Source organism: Pithys albifrons, chromosome 17 (genome assembly GCF_047495875.1).
Source record: "Pithys albifrons albifrons isolate INPA30051 chromosome 17, PitAlb_v1, whole genome shotgun sequence".
Classification (NCBI taxonomy): domain Eukaryota; kingdom Metazoa; phylum Chordata; class Aves; order Passeriformes; family Thamnophilidae; genus Pithys; species Pithys albifrons.
This window is the reverse complement of record NC_092474.1, coordinates 319,511-343,544: the sequence shown is the minus strand read 5'-3', so window position 1 is coordinate 343,544 and position 24,034 is coordinate 319,511. Positions and strand designations below refer to the sequence as shown.

General features: G+C 42.8%; 2 protein-coding genes across 9 annotated transcripts in view; both read right to left on the bottom strand.

The window, feature by feature from the left end:
• Nucleotides 1-255: 255 nt before the first annotated feature.
• Nucleotides 256-24,034, bottom strand: part of PPM1F (protein phosphatase, Mg2+/Mn2+ dependent 1F) — a 27,647-nt gene continuing 3,868 nt past the window's right edge. Inside the window, exons 2-9 of one of the 8 annotated variants that reach the window (XR_011699277.1) lie at nt 17,557-17,687; nt 13,496-13,695; nt 12,005-12,193; nt 10,712-10,855; nt 9,723-9,816; nt 8,097-8,599; nt 5,716-5,761; nt 256-1,318 (exon numbers count right to left, since the gene is read on the bottom strand). Coding sequence is in view for 1 of the 8 variants with exons in the window: in XM_071572109.1 (XP_071428210.1) it covers nt 8,226-8,599; nt 9,723-9,816; nt 10,712-10,855; nt 12,005-12,193; nt 13,496-13,695; nt 17,557-17,687 (1,132 nt within the window). In the remaining 7 variants the exon portion in view is untranslated. Of the gene's footprint in view, nt 8,600-9,722; nt 9,817-10,711; nt 10,856-12,004; nt 12,194-13,495; nt 13,696-17,556; nt 17,688-24,034 lie in introns of all 8 variants that reach the window. The other 7 variants (XR_011699273.1, XR_011699272.1, XR_011699276.1 and 4 more) reach the window with 7 other exon arrangements.
• TOP3B (DNA topoisomerase III beta) overlaps nt 17,601-24,034 on the bottom strand; it is a 27,819-nt gene continuing 21,385 nt past the window's right edge. The window contains exon 18 of the mRNA XM_071572108.1: nt 17,601-17,687. The gene's annotated coding sequence lies outside the window, so the exon portion shown is untranslated. The remainder of the gene's footprint in view (nt 17,688-24,034) is intronic.

Sequence of the window (24,034 nt, the reverse complement as noted above, 5' to 3'; positions counted from 1 at the left end):
CAGATCAAATCAATGAATTGGAGGTACACAGTCCTAAGACAGGTATAGTGCCATTGACCTTTCAGGGAAGCACGTTGTGTGATCCCAAGGATTGTTTCCTTCTAGTGCTTCCACTGGTCTCTTTTCCCTGAAAAGCCCTATGGAAGAAGGCAAGATGTGGTGACAGGGTAACCACCCAAAATGTGCAACACCATTGTGGATCCAGCTCCCTGAAGTATTAGACTGAAAAATATATTTAAGAAAAGAAACAAACAGTGCTTTGAATCACTATACTTTATTAATACTTCAGAAACATCAGATCCTATAGTGGTGAGTTCTTATCCCCACCTGTTTCCAATCACTGCTTTGAAACAACTTCTTGCAAATAGATACATGAGGCACCGTGTGAATACAAAAGTGACAATACAAAACCCCAATTAAACCTCATGCAATACATACATATGTAAAAAAAATATGGTAACGTAGCATAATACACACAAGCACTATTAGAACAACCATGTAAATGGAAGTACAATATGCATAGCTTTTAATGATCAATGACAACAGGTTTCTGACCTGTGCATAAAACCAGTCAGTTTAAATAAGAGTTTTAAGAGACTAGATAACTGGTTAAGCCACAGCTTATAAAACCTGCTGTACTGCAGCTTTTCTGCTCAGGGTCACAAGTGCAGATTAGCATACCAAATAAATAAGGACTATGATTCTACAACACTTGGCTGACAGCTCCTATCTCAGAGTCACTGGCCTTCTTGCTTCCATTCAAGGTTCATCAGCCAACACAGTGGCAAGAAGTGTGCCTAAAGCAACAGCTCTGCTCTTGTACTATTTTAATACTGATAAAAACATATATTTTGAAGCTGGCAGGGGCAGTGACAGGGGTCTAACCTACCACTACATAAGCACAGGACTGATGCTGCTGTGCAGAGCAGCCCCTGGAGAAGGACCCTGACTGAGCCACGGATGTGCTCTGCTCCCACCCCATCTGCTTGGCCAGCTGAGGAGCTGAAGGAAGTCAGGAAGCTTTTCCCCCACTCTAAACAGTGCAAATGCCTGAAAACACAAACAGTCTGCAGGAACAAGGGAATAGAGAGACAAGAACGTTTCTGAAGTTCTGTAATCAGGATGAGAGTTACTGTTACCTGAAGTAAGCTTAAGTGTTCCTATGGAATAACATGCAAATAACAGGATTTTCTTCTTGGACATCCAATACTGGTCCATGCCAAGGACACAATAGTTACTGTAGTCTCTTATCTTCCTAGCTGACATGGGACTTTTTACACTCCTGGTGTTGCAGCCTCCAAAGATCAGACCACGTTCACTATGGACACAGATGAAATTAAAATTATAAAGTGGCACCTAAACTGACTTAACAGCCAACAGAGCTTACAGTCTAAGCAGCACCATTCTGGGGAGAGAGGGGTATGACAAAGTAAAAGGACATAAGGGATACAAGAGAGAAAATTGTGAAGAGAATAAGGAGGACACAGAGCAGAACTGACTTGCAGAAGAAGAAATGTAGTTAAAGTCATTAAGTTAAAAGTACTTAGAGCTAAAACTTCATCCTAACAAAAAGAAGCCAGTATAAAGTTTTAGGCCCCAATAATATCTTGCTATTATTAAACATGGTGAAAGAAAAAAGAGAAGGGAAAAAAGAAAGGAAAACAAAGCAGTATTAATCATCCAATATTCAGCAGAATGCCTTTTAACAAAGTTCAAAAAGGGCAGCACAAAAAAAAGGAAATCATAGTATTTTATTGCCCTGAGAAGGTCCCCATAGGATCACTCTGGTTTCCTAGCTATTATCTCTTTATCCTTGGACATCCAAAGAGAACCATCATTGCTTAGATAAAAGGATAAGTAGTTCCTAGAAGGAATGATGGTCACACCTTCCAGCTCCATTTGCCAAAGCAATAAACCTTCCACATGCCTAATGTATTGTCTCAAAAATGATAATTAACTTCAAGGAGTGATCCACGAGATCAGGAAGGACCAATGAAGTTGCTGTGCATGAAAATCCAGACCCATTTAATCATTAATGAGTTCAGTACTTGATATACTAATGTCCCCTGGCAATTAGTAATCAATAATCATAATCTAGTCACAAAGCTCAGATATATTTAACTTTCTAAGGAGCTGAATGTATCTTCTCTGTTCAGACTACAAAGCACACAATAAGACAGAAAACCCTGACTGAGAGGAGTTTGTTATCAAAATAAAGCAGACATTACAAAGCAGCCAAATTCATTTGCTTAAAACAGTGGTTTTCAGCTGACAGTGCACTGCCAGCTCTTCTAGGCTGCTTTTTTTTTATTCCATTGTTTGCATTCCAAGAAGCTTGAAAACATTTCTTTTCCTATTGATTTTGTCCTCTTCAGTTTAACAAAAGCTGCATCTCGCTCAATTCTCTGTGTGGCCAACACAGCTGTCTCTTGTTTATTTTTGTGTGCACCAGCAGCAGCACGAGGAGCTTGGAAAACACATTAAACCAGGAACACTGAACAGCTTCTGAGTTCAGGCTCTGAGGGGTCACACCAAAATAAAGGTTTAAGTGGTTCTCTGTAAGAGTTTGGTTTCCTGCTCCTTGCAGAGATAAGGTTATTATCACAAGAACCTACCAAATCATTCTAAGGCAGGATTTTAAGAAGTGTCTATGACACACAGGTGTTCAGAGGCCCAGAGGCTCCTTCGTGTCTCCATTTGATTACTTTTCAGCTGACACGACTGGTATCAATGGAAAGAGCTTCAGATAAAACAAAACTCAAGGAATATATTAAACCAACCAAAACACATGCAGGAAGTGTCTGGCTTAGCTCTTAGAGCTGCCAACTCTGCAGAACAAACACTCCACAGGGCTGGCTGGTTTAGTGGCTCCATTTAGAAATGCAGAGAGGAGCAGCCTCTTGGTTCTGGGGGTGTTTGAAAGGCTGTGATGAGTTGACAGACACCCCACTGCTTTCCAGCACTGTTCAAATGCAACCAGGCCTGCTATAAACTTGTGCTGAGGAAGAACACACGACTTCATGTAGATTGGGATGGTTTGCACACGTTTAAAAGCTCTTTTTTCTCCTTCTCCAACACTTCCTGGATGGCATTTTTTCATCAGGAGAGATTGCTCTTCAAAATGGGGGAATGGACTGTTTCTTCCTAGCAGGATTTTGTCTGAAGGCACAGGCCCAACTGCAAAAGGGACAGTAATGGAACTAAGCAGGGAAATTTAATTCAGGCCTAACTAGAGCTAAATTATCCATGAATCATCTGCAATCTGCTCTGTTGTGGCTAACATCCCCCCACCTTCTCCCTACAGCATTTGCTTGATACTTCAGTACTCTAAGGCTAGAAATAGACCCTGGCTGGTGCTGTGCATTCAGTACCTGCATCCACAAGAATACAAGCAATTTGATCAACAGAGTCAAACTTACACACAGAGTGGAGCTGGAATATTAATTTAGACTTTATGTCCTTGATAGATTGAGGGTATTTGCTGGTTACCTTTTGTGCAACACCATTTACAAATATCTGTTCCTCAGCCACCTGTTTTGGAAACACCTTTTTGTTCGTTTTTAAAGGATTGCTGGCAGGGAATCTTCAACCCCAAACAGCTGCTTTAAGCTACCAACTGAAAACAGGTTTTCCAGTGCAGACCAGACAACTTGTCTCCAGAATTCAGAAAGCAAGAGAAGCACTTTTCTCAACATCCAACAGAGAAATGGAAATTTTAATGGCTCTTCACAACAGAAAGTTAATGGCACTGGAAATGCTTTTTAGAAGAGCAGCACTGCATCCAACTTTGAATTCAGCTAAGTGTCTATTAACTGCTATTAGAGCCATCCCTGTGATTAACACTGCTCAGCTGCCAGCCCTGCTGTAACCCCCCTGTGCCCAGGGGCTCATCCCAGTGGATTCGGGGGCACAGCCCGGGGTGTTCCCTCCCATCAGCACCTGCCCCGTGCCCGGGAGCGCCCCTGGGGCTCCTCCTGCGGCTCCTCCTGCGGCTGGTGGAGGGCAGAGCTGCCTCAGCCCAACAATGCCTTTAATGGGTGTGCTTCTAATTCTTTCAAGCGTTTCGCTCTAAAGAACTGACATTTGTAGCTCTATTTTCCAGCCCACTTCCTTTTTAAAATAGGCATTAATAATACTTAAATGCATTCCTGTCTCACTCTTCCACTCCTCCATCACTCAGAGGGTGGATTTTACTTAATCTCCCTCTGTTCTAAAAATTTTCCTGCGTTTCTTATCATCTGTATTCTCAGAAAAAAAAAAGCCTAAATGAACCTCCCAACAACTGTCATTTGTAAAATTTCAATCTTGTCTATGTCAGAGCCAGAAGATTTCACTGTCTTAGGTAAGTGCCTTTGTAGGAGAAGATGGGGAAAGAAAGGGAAGACAGAAGTACAAATTACTCATGAGCCAAAGAGATGTTGGATACTCACTAAACAGAATGACAAAAACCAGTTTCCAATCAAACAACACTAGAATTTAAGTGTGCTCTGTGTTAAAAATGCAGACTCCTTTGAAAAGCAATTTTTCTTATGCTGAGTGCTAAAATGCAGCAGCAGAGATTCATTTGGAGTCTGGTAAGACATGAAAATACTTTCATTTTTCATTGAATATTTGTCTTGAATCCTTCAGCCAACTTCTACAGCTTCAAAGGTTTAGGCTGAACTCAAGAACTGGTTTTGTTGAAGGCTCATCAGTAAGACAATAAGGAAAACAGGCAAATTAGTCAGTCTGTTGTTATTTGATTTGACACTGGGAGACAAGAATTAATATATTGTAGATGACACTGGGAAGGCCCCGAGAGGCCAGAGCTAAAATTATGTGTTATTTTTAACCAAAGGAGGGAAGGAAAACAAAACAGTCAACACCAGAACTCCAAGAAGCTTTTAGAGAAAAGAAGAAAAGTTAAGGTAGCAGATCAGTACTGTAAATTCAAACATAGCACCATTCCATATCTGGAACTATTTAGTCCAGCTTCGTACCCTCTGCCAGAGCTCCTTCCCCTCTCTCCTCTCCACCTATGCCAGTGGTTTCCCTGGTAACAGTGCATTAGAGATGGTGGCTTCTACAAGTGATACCAAAATAAAAAACAAAACAAAAATGTTCTCTTACATCCCAAGGGTAAGACCCTTCTGATGATCATTTTAAAAGTGCACTTCCAAAATCCATACTTGAACCCTGTTTCATTACTGATTTAACATCAAATTGAAATGGTTTTTTTAGTTTAAAACAAAAAGCAAAACTAAGAAGTTTCCATAGGTTTTGATCGGGCTGTCAAAAATAGATAAGACACGACCAAAATTCACCTTCTCCCCAGACAGTATTTGGCATTTTCCTATAAATGACACTTTAAGACTTACTTGTTCCACTGACTGGATTTTTGACCTGTTACAACACCTGTAGACCTGCTGACCAGACTTTTTACAGCCACTAAGAAGTCTCTGAAAATGAGAGAAATACTTTAAATCCACAGTGCAATCTGCATGAGTTCCCAAGGACATCTCAAAGAAATGAGGCACCAACTCACTCAGAATGAACACACCTGTATTAGGGAACAGCTTCTCAGAATGCAGAATTTCTTCCCTGGGGCACAGCTTGAGAATGAGATTTTTTGATTGCCACAGACAGCTTTCTAAAGGCCCATTTCACTTAACTCCCATAAAATAAAAATGATCAAATTTGAAACAAAAAGGGATAGTCTCACAAAGCTGTAAGTACCTGTCAAAGGACTGAAGACTTTCTTTCCTCTGTAATGCAAATCAGCCTAGAAAAGGTTGAAATAAAAAGATCACTACAAAGAATTTGGCTTGTTCAGTTCCCTCCACCTTTGAGGAAATCTGGCAAATTTCAGAAACTAAACCATACCAAGAACTTACCAACATTTCACACCTCCCTGCAGGACAACAACAGCTCCCCCTTCTCCTGATAAAACTCAGATAGCAATGAAATCAAATAATTCTGTGTGATTCTTAGCATATTAATACTGAGAACTATTTCCAAGACACCAAGAGGCACTAGTGGTCACCAGAATTTAGCATGACACTGGGTGAGAAATCAAAGAGAGATGATAAATCCAAGGGATTACTGCAAAGGGCTTCCTTAACTGAAGTGGGTTCACTACACAAAGCTGATCCCCACCCTCCCAGGCTGCCATCACAGAAAGCCTTCCCCACATATTTTAGGACAGCAAAATGTAGGATGGAAAACCACTTACATTCTTTTCAGAGAAAAAGCTCCTCTTGTTGCACAGCAAAACAAGGCAGTCACTGTCTGAGCTGCTGTGCAATGAGAGAGCAGCTCCCTGAGCAGTTCCTACATTAAACCATCAGATCCTCTGTAGAATTCCAGCAAAAACTTCAATTCACTCGTGTCACTGCACTGCCCCAAACCAGCCCATGGGCCAGAGGCACTGGGGACACAACCAGCTGAGCCACCTCAACTCTCCTACCCAAATTTCCTCCCTAAGCAACATTCATGTTCAACATACTCTAATCAACAGCACTGCAGTGACATGTGCTTCTTAATCAGGCTTACAACCTTGCTGCCAGATGCAAAGCACTTTGTGTTTAGACACTGAAATGAATAACAAATTTACCACTGAGCCTTCAGATCTTGCTGAGTCCTGCAAGCCAGGCAAGACAAAACACAACCAGAGGCTCCAGCAGGGAGTGAATGGAATGGCTGTGCAATGCCTTACACACTCGTCAGGGTTCTTTCACCCTCTGAGCTTCACAGTTCCTTACCAAGTTACTTAGACCCCAAAGGTTCATAAAGTAAGGCCAAATTAACAGTGTAGTAATAAAAACTGTTACTGAACTGTTTCTAGTCTGTGTTACTAAATTTTCTTGTGAAGGTCAGAAGTTACTTGTTTTTAAACGCAAGCCATGATGACTCACATTGTTACTTTATTATTGACTCACTGGAGCTTTTGCACTGGGCAGGGAGTAAGTCCAGAGAAGCTTTTACTGCAAGCCACAGGATTTGGCAACAATGAAAGATGTTTACTTGAAACCTACTTACCACTAAAATCATTCACAAAAAACCTGAAACATTTAAGTGCATTAATAAACTTAAAAAGTCACATTTCAAAAACACTGGAAGCCAGCTCACCACCATGGGCAGCCAGCAATCCTTGGGTGAAATATTTAAGGCACTTGAGGGTAGTCAGTTTTTTACACCAAATAATAAAGACAGAGCCACTTTAAAATTCCAGTTTAAATAAAAACCACAACAGAATAAAGTAACACTGCAAAACATTCCTCCAACTGTAAAGTTCACAAAATTAACAAATAAACACTTTCAATAAAAATAACATTCTCCTTTGTTATAGTACACAAAATAGTGGTAGGAAGAGCACATTGACCTGCTCAAGCACACATAGGGTAAAGATCTCTCTCAAATACAACCAAAGGGGTCCTTTCTTTCCAGGTTGCCAAATAGCCAATAATGCATGTTTGTAAGGGAGAAATAATCCAGTGCAGCTGAATATCAGGTTCCAGTTTATAAACCAGAGCATCTCAGAAAGCTGCTGATTTTCTATCATTTTCCCTGGGATATTTCTAGTCAACTTTCTTGCTCTTTTTCTGGAGCATCCAGTTTCATTTTCTCCTCTCCATATACACAAAATTAAATGTTTCTGTGGGAATAAAGAGGCTGCATCATTCTTGTAACATCATCTTTGGTACAAACCAAAAGCACCTTGCACAGCACACTGGTGGCACCCAGGCCCTCACACACCGAGCCTGTTCTACAGAACACACACAGGAGGAAGATTTTCTGTGATGGGAACAGGTTCTCCCCCAAATTCCCGAGTAACATCACAATTAAATACAACATACAGTGTTCCTTCTAAGCACTAATTTAAATTTCCACTCAGAATTCACAAAGGGGTATTCTCACCCATTAGCTTATACATATTATGGTTTGTTACCACTTCCAGGGCAGGGGGTATGACCAGCAGCCCTGGGACACACTTCAGTGTCTGCTCCCAGAGAAGAAATAACTGTACAAATCTCCACATCTGCTCAGTGTTTTTTGAGGGAGGGGGAAGGAGAGAAGGAAGGAAAAGACAAATGGGAACTCAGTAAAAGGGGTCTTGCCTTTCTGTTCCACGTTTGTCCATTTGCCATTTCTCCTGATACATTTTCCCTACTGTATTAGAGGCTTCTTCAGTGGAAAGCAGTTCCTCACGTGGACTCCTTTGAAGGTCCTGGACAGAGCAGATCCCGTCACTGTGTGGCTGCTGCCTCGCAGCCAAGGAAATTAAAGGGCGAGCTCTGAGCATCATCATCAGCCCCAAGGCCCTTTGGGTCTCTCAGACAGTCTGCCAAGATGTCCTGAGGATCCCTCAAGAACACCACCAGAACAGTGATGTTGTCACTGGACCCGTTCTCCCTGGCAGCAGCCACCAGTCTCTCTGCTGCTTTCAGCCCCACTCCCTTGGTCTGCATTAAATGGTCCAGCACCAGGTCTACAACCTCACAGGGCTTGATGGCGTCGAAGAACCCATCACAGGCCAGGAGCAGGTAATCCTCTGAGCCCGTCAGCTCGAAGGAGTCTCCATCTGCAGCACCAGACACGTAGGGCTTCTGGCAGATGTCACCTGAGACAAGCAGCCACCACAAAGCCTTTGTTACTTCAAATGCCAACAGGTACTCCTTCACCCACCTGCTGTTTTCACCATCCTCAAGCACAGCCAGATCATGTTCCAGAGGTGCCTGATGCAGGGCAAGAGCAGTGAAAAGCTATGGAATAAGCATGGAAGACCTTTGTTTCTTTAAGAACACTTGGGACCTACCTAAATCCAGTGGGTTTCTAAGGAGTTACTTTTATTTCCTGATTTTGCAGGGAAACCAAGGAAATTATTCCTCAGTTTTTTCTCTCAGCAGTCTAGTGTGCAAGGAGACAGTCAGGCCTTCATTTTGCAGAGGTGCCTCTTGTACAGCCTTCAGCATGCTATGAAAATGAGATTTTTCTTAGCTATACAGATATACAGCACAATGTCATAAGAATCTCTGTTTAGTTCACCAGTTTCATATGGATATACTCACTAAATGTGGGTTGCAACTGATCCAAGTAGTATTAAACAAACTTATACTAATTTGCTTCCACTCATCCATTACAGTTATCTACTGTGTTGACCAGGGATTTCCCTCTTCTTGTCCTAATTGGTGAATAGCAAAGTAAGCTTGTTTAATAATATTCTGCAATACTACAATTAAAATGCCCTAATTGCTGGGTATGTGGGATTTGAGGGAGAATGCAGAGATTTGACTGAAAAAGAAACACAGTCAAGGAGAAAGATACATTCATATTAAAGTGGACAAAAAAACCCATAAAGCAGATATTCAGGCACATAAAGAATAGATAAACACTTATTGCTTCCTCCAATTTTACAAATTAAATGCTACACATTTGTTAAACTACTGTAAAACAACACAGTATCAAAGGCATTTATAAGAAGCAAAAACTTATAAGGAGAAAATAATTAGGACTGCTATGGCTAATAAGTAAAGAAAAGAATAACCCACGCTCATGGTAAAACCAGTAAGATGATGGAGCTGCAGGCCATGTAAGTCCTATGGTTGTAAGTTTGCCTTATGGGAAAGACAGTAAGAGTTGTTTCCTGTGTGGTTGATGCCAAGAAAAACACCATTTGCAGTCTCAGGTGGTGTGTTTCAATCAGATTTAATCTGACATTTACTAACACTGATGGTTTATCTTACCAATTGCTCTGGAAACAGCCAAGGTTCCATTAACCCGCCAGCAGTCCATGTAGGTGACACAGCCACCCAGAGTCTCAATCCGGGCTCTCTCATCCTGAAAAACAGTGGAACACATTTTTTAATGCTGTTTCAGCTTCTGCATCTCTGCTGTGAATTCAGCAAACACACAGAGAATCTAGTGCAGAAATTACACTGAGAGTTACTGAAAACAATCCATGACTTCCCACCCCTGCTATGGCTTGTCCACAAAAAACAGAATTCTTAAGTTTCTGCATTGTCGTGTTCTTTCCCACATGGATGAGTGCTCATTCCTGACACTTCTTCCTATCCTATACATAAAAATATTTGGAATGAAACACAAGATAACCGGACTAAGTAACAATATCAATTTGCATTGATACACCTTTACCTACCCAGTTATTACAAGCATTCATGCAATGAAGGCAAAGGGTCATGCAATGCCAGCTAAACTCACAAGGTCCCCATCCAATTTCATGTCATGGAATACCTGGCTATTTAAAACAGACAGGAAATGCAATACACTTTAAGCCACTTAGGCCAGTAGATCAGCATTAGCTTTTCAATGGCAGCACTGCATATTATGAAAGACTTGCATTATGATAACATGTTAAATAACTATTAATAGCTATTAATCTAAAATTGTAAGTTATTCTGAAACAGGCATATTTAAATTCACACACACAAATCCTGTGAAAGTCTTTAATTACTACAGATTTCAACAGACAGTCTGAGCAGGAACTGAATTCAGTACCCTCGATACTTTCAAGCAGGCAAGGTGTAGGGATCACCTTGCCAAGACACAGGAGTGGATGCAAAAAAAAGGAACAGTTAATGCTCTGGATCTTACCATACAATACATGCAATTACGGAAAGCACCAAACACTTAAGAAGCCTTGATTCTAAAAGATTTCTGGAGAGATTCTGATGATGCACACTTAAGAGAAAAACCAAAACCCAGTCAGGCTTACTTCTCTCTCTGGTTTGTGAGGTTCCATTAATGTCACAGCTTTCCCCTGCTGCACCAGCATCACCTGTGAGTCCCCCAGCCACGCGATGTGCAGCTGGTTCCCCACAATCAGCGCAGACACACCTGTTGTGCCGCTCCGCAGCTTCTACAGAAGGAAACAGGCACGTCAGGGGAATGCTCAACAAGCCCTCCCCGGATACAGGGCAATATTGTAAACTCAGGTTTAATTACACTCATTGCAGCAGAGTAGACCTGCCAATCCTAATTCAGGTACCTGAAAAAAAGGTACAAGGTAGCACAGACTGAAATAAACTATTTATAAACATATTTTCTAGCATGCAGGTGGTTAATAATGCCTCTGTGATGTTCTTCCTTCTTTGCTATTAATTCCAAAACTGATCTAGGAGACTAAGAGCTCTATTGTTTACTACACAGAGGCACACAGAAAAGCATTTTAATTGCAGAACTATGAGCATTCCACAAACACACACAGGTCTCTCCAATCCCTTTCACATCTTCCACTCTAACACTTGAAACTACAGACACCTTGCTCCACACAGACCCCTTATCCTTGGCTATTCAAATTCATCAACAAAGAAAAGAATCTAATTGGCTTAGATTCCCTGTAAAGATTGGTGACTCAGCCCTCATGAAGATGATGGTCTCTCTTTTATGCCTCATTGACAGAAGTGAAGATACTAACAATGAATACTTCCATATACTGCCATAATAAAAGAATTCTCATTTAAGTGTGTGTAATAAACCATCCTCCCATTATGTAGATTTGAAGAAAGAATGTTTATCGTACCAACTTGATTCAAAGCTGATCAATAAGTCTAATCAACTGAAGAATCAGATTTAAATCACAGAACACATTCTTCACTTACAACCACCTGTGACACGAATGGTGGGACAAGAAAGGAAGATAGTGACCACATGATCAAGAAGAAACATCTTCTCCAGGTAAGAGATGGAAAAACAGAACATCTAGAAGCTGCCAAATTTAGGCAAAGAGGCAGCAATGTTGTCTCAAATAACTGGTATGTCAGAAACATTTAAACCACTTTAACACCTCTTTTCAATTACTCATCTTGAACTTTCAAGCACTGTAATTTTGATGTTCCACCAAATAAGAAATAATTTGAGCAAAGAAAACCTTTACATGCAGCATAATTTCATAAAGAAGTCAGTGAGTCAAAGAAACTGTACTGTCAGGATTTTCTGGATAATACCACGTTGCCCAACAGCTCTCAGTGTTATTTAAATACAATGGAATTAATCTCTACCCACTCACCTCTCTTTTGGCTTTGAAAAGAAACATTTCATCTGTTTTCTGGAAAGAGCATTTCAAGGCCTCAGCTGGATTCTTGACAATCTCTTCATGTAACCCAACGTTTACATGTAAATGGGTTGCTGAGTAATTGGCAGCATCCACCCCACCATGGCCGTCAAACACGGCGAAGTAAGCGCGGTCAACGCCGTCCTTTCACAGGGAGGGAGAGAGGGCAGAGACATTCAGGGTCAGAAACAGAGCAGCTCACAGTCTGGTACCAACAAGCAAAATGTTTTTTTCTAGACTTCCTTCCATACAGACAACAATTTAAGTTCGTTTACATGTGTACAAAATGGATAAAATGGGTTCTTTGCAGGGGACTCACTTGGCTTTGTTTGCTGTTAGTGACTTAATGTCCTTGAAGATAGCCTGGAACTGGAAACAGCAGAGGGCTGCTTATGTCATCCCACAGCAGTTTCATTAATTGGTACTTATACAACTGCTGTTCTCCCTCCCCTTCTGTTCTTAACATCATAGAATGATTTGGGTTGGAAGGGACCATACAGATCATTTCATTCCAACACCCTGCCAGGGGCAGGGACACCTTCCACTAGACCAAGTTACTCTGAGCCCTGTCCAACCTGGCCTTGAACCCTTCCAAGGATGGGCAGCCACGACTCCTCTGGGCAACCTGTGCCAGGGCCTCACCACCCTCACAGTAAAGAATTTCTTCTTAACATCTCATGTAAATCTGCCACCTTTCAGTTTAAAAACATTCACCCTTTTCCTGTCACTACATGCCTTGTAAAAAGCCCCTCTCCTGCAGCCCTTTAGGCACTGGAAGGTGCTCTACAGTCTCCCATGAACATTCTCTTCTCCAGGCTGAACAACCCCAGCTGTCTCAGCCTGTCTTCACAGCAGAGGTGCTCCTGCCCTCTCATCATCTCTGTGGCCTCCTCTGGACTCGCTCCAGCAGGTCCATCCCATTTTTACATTGTGGCCCCCAGAGCTGGATGCAGCTCTCCAGGTGGGATGTCACAGGGATGGAGCAGAATCCCCTCCCCTGACCTGCTGCCCACACTGTTTTGGATGCAGCCCAGGGCACGTTTGGTTTTCTGGGCTGCAGGCACACATTGCTGGGTCACACTGAGCTTCTCCTCAACAAACACCCCAAGTCCCTCTCCTCAGGGCTGCTCTCAATAAATATATAAGTTGAGTCAGTCACAAGAACATTTTAACTCCAGCAATGTAACACTAGGTGAACTTCCCATCTCCCTGTATCACTTGTGACATGAAATCCAAAGTCACAAGATGCTCCCAGTATCACTTCTTTATCAGGGCAGTAGCTGGCCCCCAGCAATCTGAGTCACCGAGTCCCTGCTCCAGCACAGACATGATAAATAACTTGTGGCAACAAATCTTTGCCATTTCCCAGACCATCCATCACGAGGCCACTGTTTAAGGCAATGATGAAAAGCCACCCAAGAGGCCTCCCCAGCCCTGCCCACTCACCGATAAACCAAAGAGCTGGTTGAACTCTGGGAGCAGAACGTGGCGATCCTCCATTTTCCGCCGAGCGTTCCGGATGGCGTGGATGGAAACCAGCAGGAACCGCTCCAGGGGTCGCAGTGGCGGCAACCGCTGCTGCCACTCGGAGCAAACATCCCGGAGCTTGTTGAAGAAGCAGCGCTGCAGCGACTCCCCATCCAGCACTGACAGCACAAGGACAACACCGTGAGTGTGCTGGGCCCCCTTTTCCTACATTACCCATCTTTTGGCCTGTCTTTCCTTTAAGTGTCTTCCCTTACAGCTACAAACACACATCCAGCACTCTGCCTGGACAGGCTCTGCAAGAATTAAAATGGGGCTCTGAGAATAATGTGCAGAGGAAGATGCAGGGGAAACCAGCATAGCGTCAAGGATAACAGCAGCTTCTTTACTTGCTAGTTCTCTTTCAAAATAGAGGCTTATTAAGTAGGTGATTACATTACAAAAATCATAAAAAGACCCGAAAGTCAATATGGCATATTAGACATAAATGTTATCATTATGTAAGTAAAATTAATAGGATAAAGTGGCAGGAGCTCCTCCCTATTGAAAAAAAAAAAGAAGGAAACAGTCAAGTGGGCAGAAAAGCCTTCAAGATGAGATTGCTGTTGTCTTGGACACAAGGGCTGGAAAAGCATTAGCCTGGCTTTGGGTCAGGTTATGTCCTACTGAACCACTTCCACTGAAACAACAAGGAAGTCTCAGAATGTTTTGCTGAGGTCAATAGCTCAACTCACAGTTGAGCTGAACAATTAGAATTTGAAGCTGTTATCTTTATCTTTTTAAATACTCATGCCTGCAGGAGCTGGAGGGACAGAAAACACTTCCGCCGCTTTCCAGCTTTGTCATTACAGAGCAGAACTGTAAACACCCACTGGGTATGGCGTGAAAAGCTCCAGCCAGACACTCAAATCCTTTTCTGGATAGATCCCAAAGATTAATTAATCCAAACTTATTGTTCATCAGACTGAATGGTTTGGTGTTTGGCACTGTGTCTAGGTTTGCAATGCAGTCTCTCTCCAAACAGGTAATAATTCAAAGTTTTGTTATCTGAGTAGGAACCCTGAATGCTAAATCAATTAACTTCAAAATGCATTGAAAAGAACACCCATAGAGCACAAATAATTTGCTCATCACTAATGCATTTCCTAAAGAACTGCAGTGTCTGAACTATCTTTCCTGTTTCTGTTTTACTCTGATTCCTGCTAATCCTGCCAGCATTAAAGCTCTCAGAATTCCTTTTATTACTCCTGGTTCTCAAGCATTTCTTTTTCTCAGCAACACTGGCTGGCCAACTTCAGATGCCTCTCTGGGCCCTGCAGAATTGAAAACTTAAACACAGATCTTTGATTAGCAGCCACTACATATTAACCGAAGTAACTTTTGCTTAACATTCAGGTGTGACTGGGCAAGTTACAAAAACCTTTCCATATTAAATCATCCCATATACAAAATAACTAAACAGGACAGCATCTTAGCCTTGTCTACAGCTATTAGTTGGCATATTTGTAAATGTCTAGACCAATACTGACCAGAAGACTTGGACAAACATTGCTGCTCAAATATTAGGCTTGTGAAATCTGACAAATAATTTAGTATCTGAACTGCAGAAATTGTCCTGCAATAAACCACGGGCAGTGGTACCCATACCAGAACACCCCCCTCCTGGCTTTTACATAATCCCTTCTCTCATTCCAAGAATGCTTTTTTGCCAGTTATTACTGCAGGGCAGGAAGAGAGCTCATACTGTGCTGTAGCAAATGGAACATCTTTCTTCCTAGTTGTACAGTTAAGGTGATGTAATAGCAATTACAGGATAGGGAAAACAAGCACAGTCCAAGTGTGCAGAAAAATGAACACCTTTAAAGTAGCTGTTGCTTGCTGAGATCAGGCAATGCAAGTACCTGAACAGTAAGCAGATTTCCAGCCTGTTCAATAGGGGAGTGGTGAATAAATATTTGATCTAAATGGTAATGGTGACACAGCAACAAATAAACATGAAATATGTGAAATGGAAATGAAAGAAGGTTTCAGCCACCAGAACAAGGAAGCCTCTGGGGTGTTTGTCAACACAGAATAGTCAGAGAGAACCTGAAATAGTTGAAGATGGAACTCATCCAAGGATTTTCTGACTTTGGCTGTGCTGTCTTAAAGAGTAGATTTGTATCCTACATCTTTATGGTCTTCAGAGTAAAAGAGCAGAATGAATATTCCACAGATGTCCCCAGTATATGGTAACCATACAGGATCCCAGACACACTGGCTGCTTGTGATCAAGAAAATGTCCCTGTCCTGTCCAGTTCTTCATTACTCACTCTTCCTCATAATTATAAGTTCTTTGCCACTCATCTGAGGTTCACTTGGGATCTGCGGGCCCAAGATTTCTGTAAGACTCAGAACTAGAAATTATAATCCTAGACTCACAAATGTACAGCAGTTCATGTCTTACATTACTTCTTCAGTTCATCTCAAAGACAGTGACATGGAAGCCAACAGAGAGTCCCCAGCAGAGCAACTCGGGATGCTCCCATGGCCAGTTTCCCACTGCTTTGTGAAAACCTACAGGATTGAGCTGTGTGGGTCACAACAGCCTGTTTCTGATTTCCCTGTGGGATTTGAGGGATAGGAAACAAAGATGCACTACTGGAGCACAAAGGCACAACTCAGCGAGATACAATTCTCTTGGATGTAAGGGAGACAGCAAGAAAGGTGCTCTATATCACTTTGGAAAATGCTGTGTCTTACCACGTGCCTTATGGACATTGCTGCAAACATCACACAGAGCTCCTGGATATGGAGGATCAGTACCCTGAGCCCCTCCAGTCTACCCTGCACAAAGCCATGCTCTAGCACTGCTGCCAGCACTTCCTTTCTGTCTGTCACAGTGACCTGGTCACACTGAACTCACATTTACTCACAGCCCTGCTTTGGGGAGCCCTTCCAGCCCCACACCGAGGAGGGAAGCCAGGATGTGCTGCTTAGACCCTGGACAAGCTGATGGGAAGCCAACTCTTGCCATGCAAAGTGCTGGAAACTCTGAGTCCCCCCAGGCATGTGAAGGCCACAGACATTAAGGTGAGGGATGGCACAGTCAGGGGGCAGCAAGGCTTCATTAACTCTGTTCCCCCTCCTGCCATTTCTGACTTGGAGGTGGATGCTGAAACAGACTTCTGGAAGGTGTACCCTGGCCATGGCAGCACTTTGCTCAGAGCATCCTCGGGGTCACATTGAACTGCCTTTCAAGCATCCCAGGGAAATGGAAGGGCAAGTACTCCCCCTTTCAGGACAGACTAGTTTGCCTAAGACACCTCTCCTCTGTTTTTATCTTTGGCTCTGCCTGCATCCTGCTCCATTTAAATTCTTGGCACTGGAACTGAAGGTTTGGAGAAGTCTAATGTTAAACACTTCAGCATATAAATGCAGTAGGACCATCTGTCACATGAGGCACAAACCCAGTACTCAGTCACCAAGGTCTGTTTCCCTCTAGTTCACTCAGGACAAAATGAAGGCACCAGGTAGAAGACATAAGTTCTTCTTCCCTCAGCATCTCATCTTTATAGAGAGGGTGGGAAGAGAAGAAATCATGGATAAAGACACTGACTACTGAGAAACTTGTCAAGAGAAAAATCTGGAGTTTCAGGGTGTTCAAGGTTTGGAGGGGCCAGAGGTCCCAAACTCTGGTTCCCAAGACAAAAGCAAGAAGGTTTATTTAAGGAATTTAAGGAACATGCCACTGTCCAGCACAGGAGTCTTAGCTAAGGTCAGCCCACCAAAGACAAAAGGCCTTCTCTTCCCTCTCCAGAAAGCCAACCCACATGATCAGTCCAGGGCTCCAGACACTGTCTTTGCCCACAAAACCAGCACAGCTTCCTTTCATCCCACAGGTACCCAGCAGAAGCAAATAAAGTTCTGCTCACTGCTGCTTGCAGGCAGCCTAACCAAATAGTCTGGGAAACATTTCAAAACTCCGAGGTCTTCTGACAGACAGGCTTCAGGAAAACCACAGAAGGAAAGAGTATACTTACAGGTGAACCTTTCCTCATCTCCTTCTCCCTCTGTTTCCACATTTTGCAGCTTAAATTCAGTCAAGTCTGTTTGGAGAACTTCATTAACTGCAGCATGGATCAACGATGCTGCAAGAAGTGGGGAAACACCTCTGCTGGTAAGAAAAGGAAGGGAAAAGCAGAATAGTGCATTAGTTTAAACTGAGCTACAACCTCACTCTGTATGTCTGGCGACCTTAGAATCAGAAAGCATCACACACAGTAATTCCAACTTCATTAGTAAACTAGTAGAGGAAACCATATGTTCAATATTTATTCGTACAAATCTTTAGTAAAATCCTCAGTCAGACAACTGCTTTCTCAAGATTGTGAAGAGGAAGAAGCGTATGAATCATGTTTTCAAACTGTTGCCTCGCACTCCAGTCACAGATGGTACCTCCTTCTCTTGAGCTCTCAGATGGGAACTGATACCTTCAATTCCAGCCTCTGAACACAAACATTTTGTTTCTACTCACTACACAGCATTTCCTGCTTGCAGTCCCACAGAATCAAGATCTCTGCATTGTGGCACACACGAGTCTCCAAAAACGTGACTTAGGACTCCCCTCCACAAGGAAAAGCCCTGCTTAGTGCTAATCTACAGCCCTTAAAATTCAGTTTCTCCTCCCTCTAAGTTCCCCAAAGAAATCACACGGGAAGAAGGTGCAAAGAGTTGGCACTGGGGACTTGGAGAAGAGACTCCATGACCTGTGATTCAGATGAAGCTTTTAGATAAGCATCTAGAAGACGAAAATGCTACAGGATCTACTCACCCTCTCCTGCTCACTCAAGGCTTTACTCAAGCCATGTGCTTTATAGGAAGTGCATATAATGCCTCTGGATCTGTAACCAAGCAAGTGCCATCCAACTTTAAAATGGGGCTATGAGAAAATAACTCTCCTATATTCACTATCTTCTCATGGCAAGCACCAACAACCACAGCACATAACACACATTCCAGCCATTTTCTGTGAGCACGACGTGCGTGAATGTCCATAAAAAGCATTTTATCCATTGCCCATGGAGTGTGTGATTCCCACAAAATGTCAAATTATCCAACCAAAGCAAACACCACGCTAAGGCACCTGCAGCAAGTCAAGGACAAGACTTTGTTTTGCCAGGAAACATTTAGAAAGTCCTGCATAAAACTGGTTTGCTACAGAGCCTGAGATGGTGGAAGCAACTGGGGTGTGCAGATGTGGCACAGCAGGGCAGGGAGGGGAAGGCTGCGAGGTTTCAGAGCCCAGTGACAACAAGCTGAAATGCGTTCTGCCATTGTGTTTCTGAAAGAGAGGCCTTGTCACATCCTCGCAGCGCCGCAGGAGCACCTCCCGTGGCAGCAAACAGAAAGCATTGTGTTAGTCAGCAGGCTGGAACACAGCCCGGCTTTGTGCGCCGCGTTCTGCGGCACCGCCGGCCCCCTTTAATGAGTTATTTCGGTACTTCAAATAGATGGCAATGCGTTTGCAGTCCTTTCAGTGCTGGCTGCAGTCACGTCACATCAAGGGAAAACAGAAAGTGGCTTTTTATTTCTTTCTAAAGGCTAATATGTTTAGGGGAGTCAGTCCCTTTCCCAGCCTAGTTAAAGTGACAATGCCTGCCTATAATCACTCTGACACTGACAGACAACCTTTTAAAAGGTCGGGCAAGAAATACCCCCAAAAGGGATATGGCAACCACAGCCCAAAAAATTCCTGCTTCCTGTTTGTGTTTGTACAGCGGGGAAAGAAAGGAATATGAAAATATAAGCCCCACAATGTGCAGCTGAGGCTGCTGAAAGTCTGAAGCTTTAGTCAAAGCAGTTTCAGCTCCAAGAACAGACACAGAAAGCATTAAATGAAGCAGCTATGAATTTAAATGCACAGTGAGAGCCACAGCCTCAGTCTTCTTCACAATTTCTCTGCTACACTGGAGGGAAAATTCAAATCTAGCCTGGGTTTCCAGCTCAGCATCAGAAGAGGGGTAATACTTTGATTTTAAACTTCATAGATTTCTACTTTTCAGAGTCCTGACTTGCTGAACTGGACCCATAAAAAGCAGCTTAAAAAAAGGGCATTTCCCAAGTGCTATAATTCACAAGTCATGTATAAACCTCTGTATACAGGATGCCTGTAACAAAGAGAAAGCTCACAAATTATTATGTCACATCCTTCAACTTTTTCCAGTTGCCACCCAGTTCTTAAAAGGAAATTCAGAGATTCCTCAGTACTGATATGCTTCATTCAGTGTTGCTTCCTGTGCATTTCCTCTCCTTCCACAGTTCTGCAAATCCCTAAGAAAATGGTTGTTTATTGGGATTTTGCTATGCAGTCAGCAAACATGGAAAAGTTGATTCTGACACATTGAACTAAATAGGTAAGGTAAATACTTAGACTTTTATCTTTTATTAATCTCAGTTCTGAACAGAACATATATGTGACTTCTTTACAAACTTTTTATTATAGCACTGCCATGTTGGGTTAGGGTTAGGGTTAGGGGTTAGGGGTTAGGGGTTAGGGGTTAGGGGTTAGGGGTTAGGGGTTAGGGTTTTCACTTGAACTCAGGTAAATGGAGCTCCAAGGAATGGCATCTTTCATCCAGGTTCAATGTTTACCAGTTCTAATTTCATCCTCCAAATCAGAGACTTCAATAGTTAACAAAATAGGCAATTAAAAAAGAGTAGCAACTGTTCCTTTAGTTGAGAGCTACAAGATCTCACTTGGCTGGAGAGTATCTGGAAGCAGCCACAGTACCTATGGAAACGAGGGCAAAAGCAGAAGCCCACTGCAATTCCAGACTTCCAACCTCTTCTGTAAGCAAACAGGAATGTCACCTATTGTTACCATCTTCCTCTCACAGAAGCCTTCCCTCCACACCCTGGTGATGAGCTGAACCACACACAGCCTGATCTCCATGATTCAGAAGGAACACTGTGGCTGTTTCCCAAGTGGGAAAGCAATTGTGTTGGGAAGAAGAGGGAAGCTGGTGGGGTGTGTTGTGTGCAAAGGATATTCCCTTAAAGAGACTCAGAAGAAACGTGTCAGTCTCATTTCTGTGACACACAAAACATTAATTACTCACCCCCAGCACAGGCTGGTAATAAACACACTTTGAATTTCTTTGCCACAGGCTATTTCTTTGCTAACAAAAAGGGCGTGTTTTGACCACAATAAAAAAATATTTTTAAAAGAATTAAAGCATGTTGTAACAGTGCAGATGAGGCATTGTAGCTTCACCAGCAGTGCAGGTCAGATAACAGTGGCAGGAGCATGGACTTCACATCCTTCAGCCACTCACATAAAATATAAATTTCATTTCAGAAACCTGAGCAAGATAAAGGGTAAGTTAAAGTGTAAAACAATTCTTATGCTAATAAAGAGCACAAATTTCTATACCATGCTCCTCCTTGAAAGATTGGACACACACAGTACTAGTAAAAGGAGCATGCAAAGCTCCTGTTGATGTGCACACCTTTGGGCCAAAATAAAGTTACTCATGGAAATAGAAAGCATTTATGATCTTTTGCATACTTTAGATTTAGCATGAGTTACAGAACTTATTTCTCTTCTTGTTCACCTTGTTTCTCTTCTGCAATACAACTGAGCTCTCTATTTCACTTCAGAAGCCCAGCTGTCCTGCCGTCACAGCCACACTGTAATCATGTGTGTCAGGTCAATCATGAGACTGCTGCTGACCCCTGACATACCAGGCTTCAGGAACAAAAAACAGAACATACACGTTTCTTGGGGAAACAGAAACCAAATAACATCACTTCTCATTTGGCTGTATTTCAGCCATTAAATTCCCAGCACACTGGCAGTGAGTGTTGTAAACAAGTCACCAGTTCAAAGACGCTCCCACCTCTTCTTCCCCTCCAGTTTCAGAGGGTGTGTGCAGAAGCCTCTGGCAAACAGCTCTGTGGGTAAGGGGGAAGCACCCAGAGCATCAAGTCAGGCCAGCACACCTTTGCCAGAGCCTCAGCTACAACCACACCTTTTAGGAAGGCTTGAAAAGAGCTGCCAGGGGCTCCCTGCTGTGCTCCCTGCCCGCAGCTCACACAGCTTTGAGGACCCCAGAGCAGACCCCAAAGAGCTGCCCCTCAGCACGGGGAGCAGAGACCCGAGCTCTGTGTCACTGCTGCAGGGTGGCACAACCCCTCTCTAGGACAGGCCAAACACACCGTGTTTACACAAAGCCTTCTGCAGTTTCTTTTGTTTTTGAAGGAAAAGAATTCATATTCCCCACCCCAAACACACACCTTCTCCCACACTGCGGTCAGGAAATCTGTTTGTATAAAGAGAAGTGCAAGAGATGATCAGCCAAGTACTGATCACTTGTCATCTTTCAAATGACAAAAAACCCCACCAAGTTACACGATGCTGTTCTAGGTATTGTTCCCAAAGTCATGGCAACCAGGCAGCAGTGGTACTGCAGGCCAGAGCACCACTGCATGATCCCCTTTCCTCTCAGAGTGTGCCTGTACATGTATCTGCACACACTGGGAGAAAGAGGGGCTGTATCTGCCAGCACAAGCCTGAAGTGTGAGTCAGCTGCAGCTTTTATTTGGGGAAGATGCATTTGAGCATTTCTTTTACACAGGCTCTGTCACACCAGCAGATCACACAGGGCACAGCTCTGCCAGGAAAGCAAAGTCTGTCTCTGTGCACTCAGTGTGCATTTCCAGCACATTTCAGCTCTATCAGCAGTGGGTTTAGAGCAGATCTGCAAATGCCAGCAGTTCTCTAGCAAGTGAAAGATCCTCTCATACTGCCAAAATAATAGCAGGTCACAAGTTTCCTCATAAAGAAATGCTGCCTGTATTCGGTGCTTCTTTTATTTCCCTCTCTCTTTTTATTCTTATAATCAACTACAGAATGTTACCACTCAAGCAGCATTAGTATTTATTAGAGCAGCACCCACAGTTCCCATGGGGACGGGGGCCAGAAAAGCAGAAATACATATGTATACATACATATATAGACAGATACACGGAGGGAGGGAGGGAGGGAGGGAGAGATGGATGGAGAGATGGATGGAGAGATGGATGGAGAGATGGATGTCTATACCTTCATCTAGGACAGAACATCTGACATCCTGTAATGCACAGAATGTTTGTGGGGGTTTTTTTGCATTAAGTGACATCAGGTCATTAAAGGAGATGAACAAGATGGAATCAAAACAAATACATAAACAAGGCCACACATGGAATTTCCATCTCTCATGTTTACATGAGGCAGATTTTTTTCAGCTTTTCTTATGAAACAACAAGAAGCAGCAGCTTTAGAATGCAGAATCCATCTGTTCAGGCCCTTCAGTCATCACTGAACAGTTTTTATAGAAAATGTGCAACAGAGTCACCTGCTAATTCCATTTCATTCTCAGCGGGAAGAAAAACCACCCAGTGGAACAGGAGAGGCTTAATTCCACAAAAGGCACTTTTCAATTAAACTCTAAACATGTTGTTTCAAAATTAAGTATTTCTCATCTTGATGCCCAATTCAAACAACAACAGAAAGGGTGTTTCACACACGTCATGAGAACAAAACATGCAAGTTTTAGAAGACAATTTCAGCTTTTCAAACAGAACCAAATAAACTTGTTTCAACACCAGCCCTGAAGGCTTCCTCATTGTTATAAATTCGACCTTTTTTGGCTTTCAGCATTTCATCAAGTTTTCCTCTCTTGCATCACAGGTGTCCCCACACACACTTCCTTTTCAAAGGCAAAACGATTCTTCCATAAAATTACTACTGGGGTATCTTGTAACCAGGAAAACTCCCTTGGAGTTTTGAATTAAGAAACACACTCTGATCACAGAATTAACAGTTTATCCAGACTCTATATACTGCTGGAGGCAGGACAGAGCTGCCAAAACCTTTACCATCCACACACACGTACAGTGTGGGCTGTACATCATCTCCTGCCATCACCTTCAGCAGCAGCAGGGGAAAAACACACACAGCAGAAAACAAGCCAGTTTGGGTCACCACCCAAAATTCCTAGAGCCAGTTTGTTAACCATTCACTCAATGAACTAATAAATAGCAGAGGTGCCACATTCCTCTTGCCCATTAACCTCATTAAAGTCACAAACTCTAACACTGCTAATCACAAACCAGTGAGAGCACTGGTGTTCCTGACAGAGCAGGTTGTTTCTGACACACCCACAGCTGATTTCACCGCCAAGAACAAGGGGTGCCATGGAAAATAAAAAGTTTCTTGGCAGGCAATCACACCTGAAATTCGGTGTCTTGTCTGAAGTGAAGGGATCCCTGACACTGTAAACAAGTTCCCAGCAATGAGAAGTATTAATACCAACATACACCAAAGGTCATAAATTAGGAATAAGGAAATAAGTTTTAGGGTATTTAATAAAAGCAGAGGTCACAGTAGACAGGGTATTAGTAGTTTCCACAGAGGAAGACACTTCAGTTTTAAGAAGAGACTGAGCAAATCAGAAGCAAGGTAAGATTTTCTTTTCT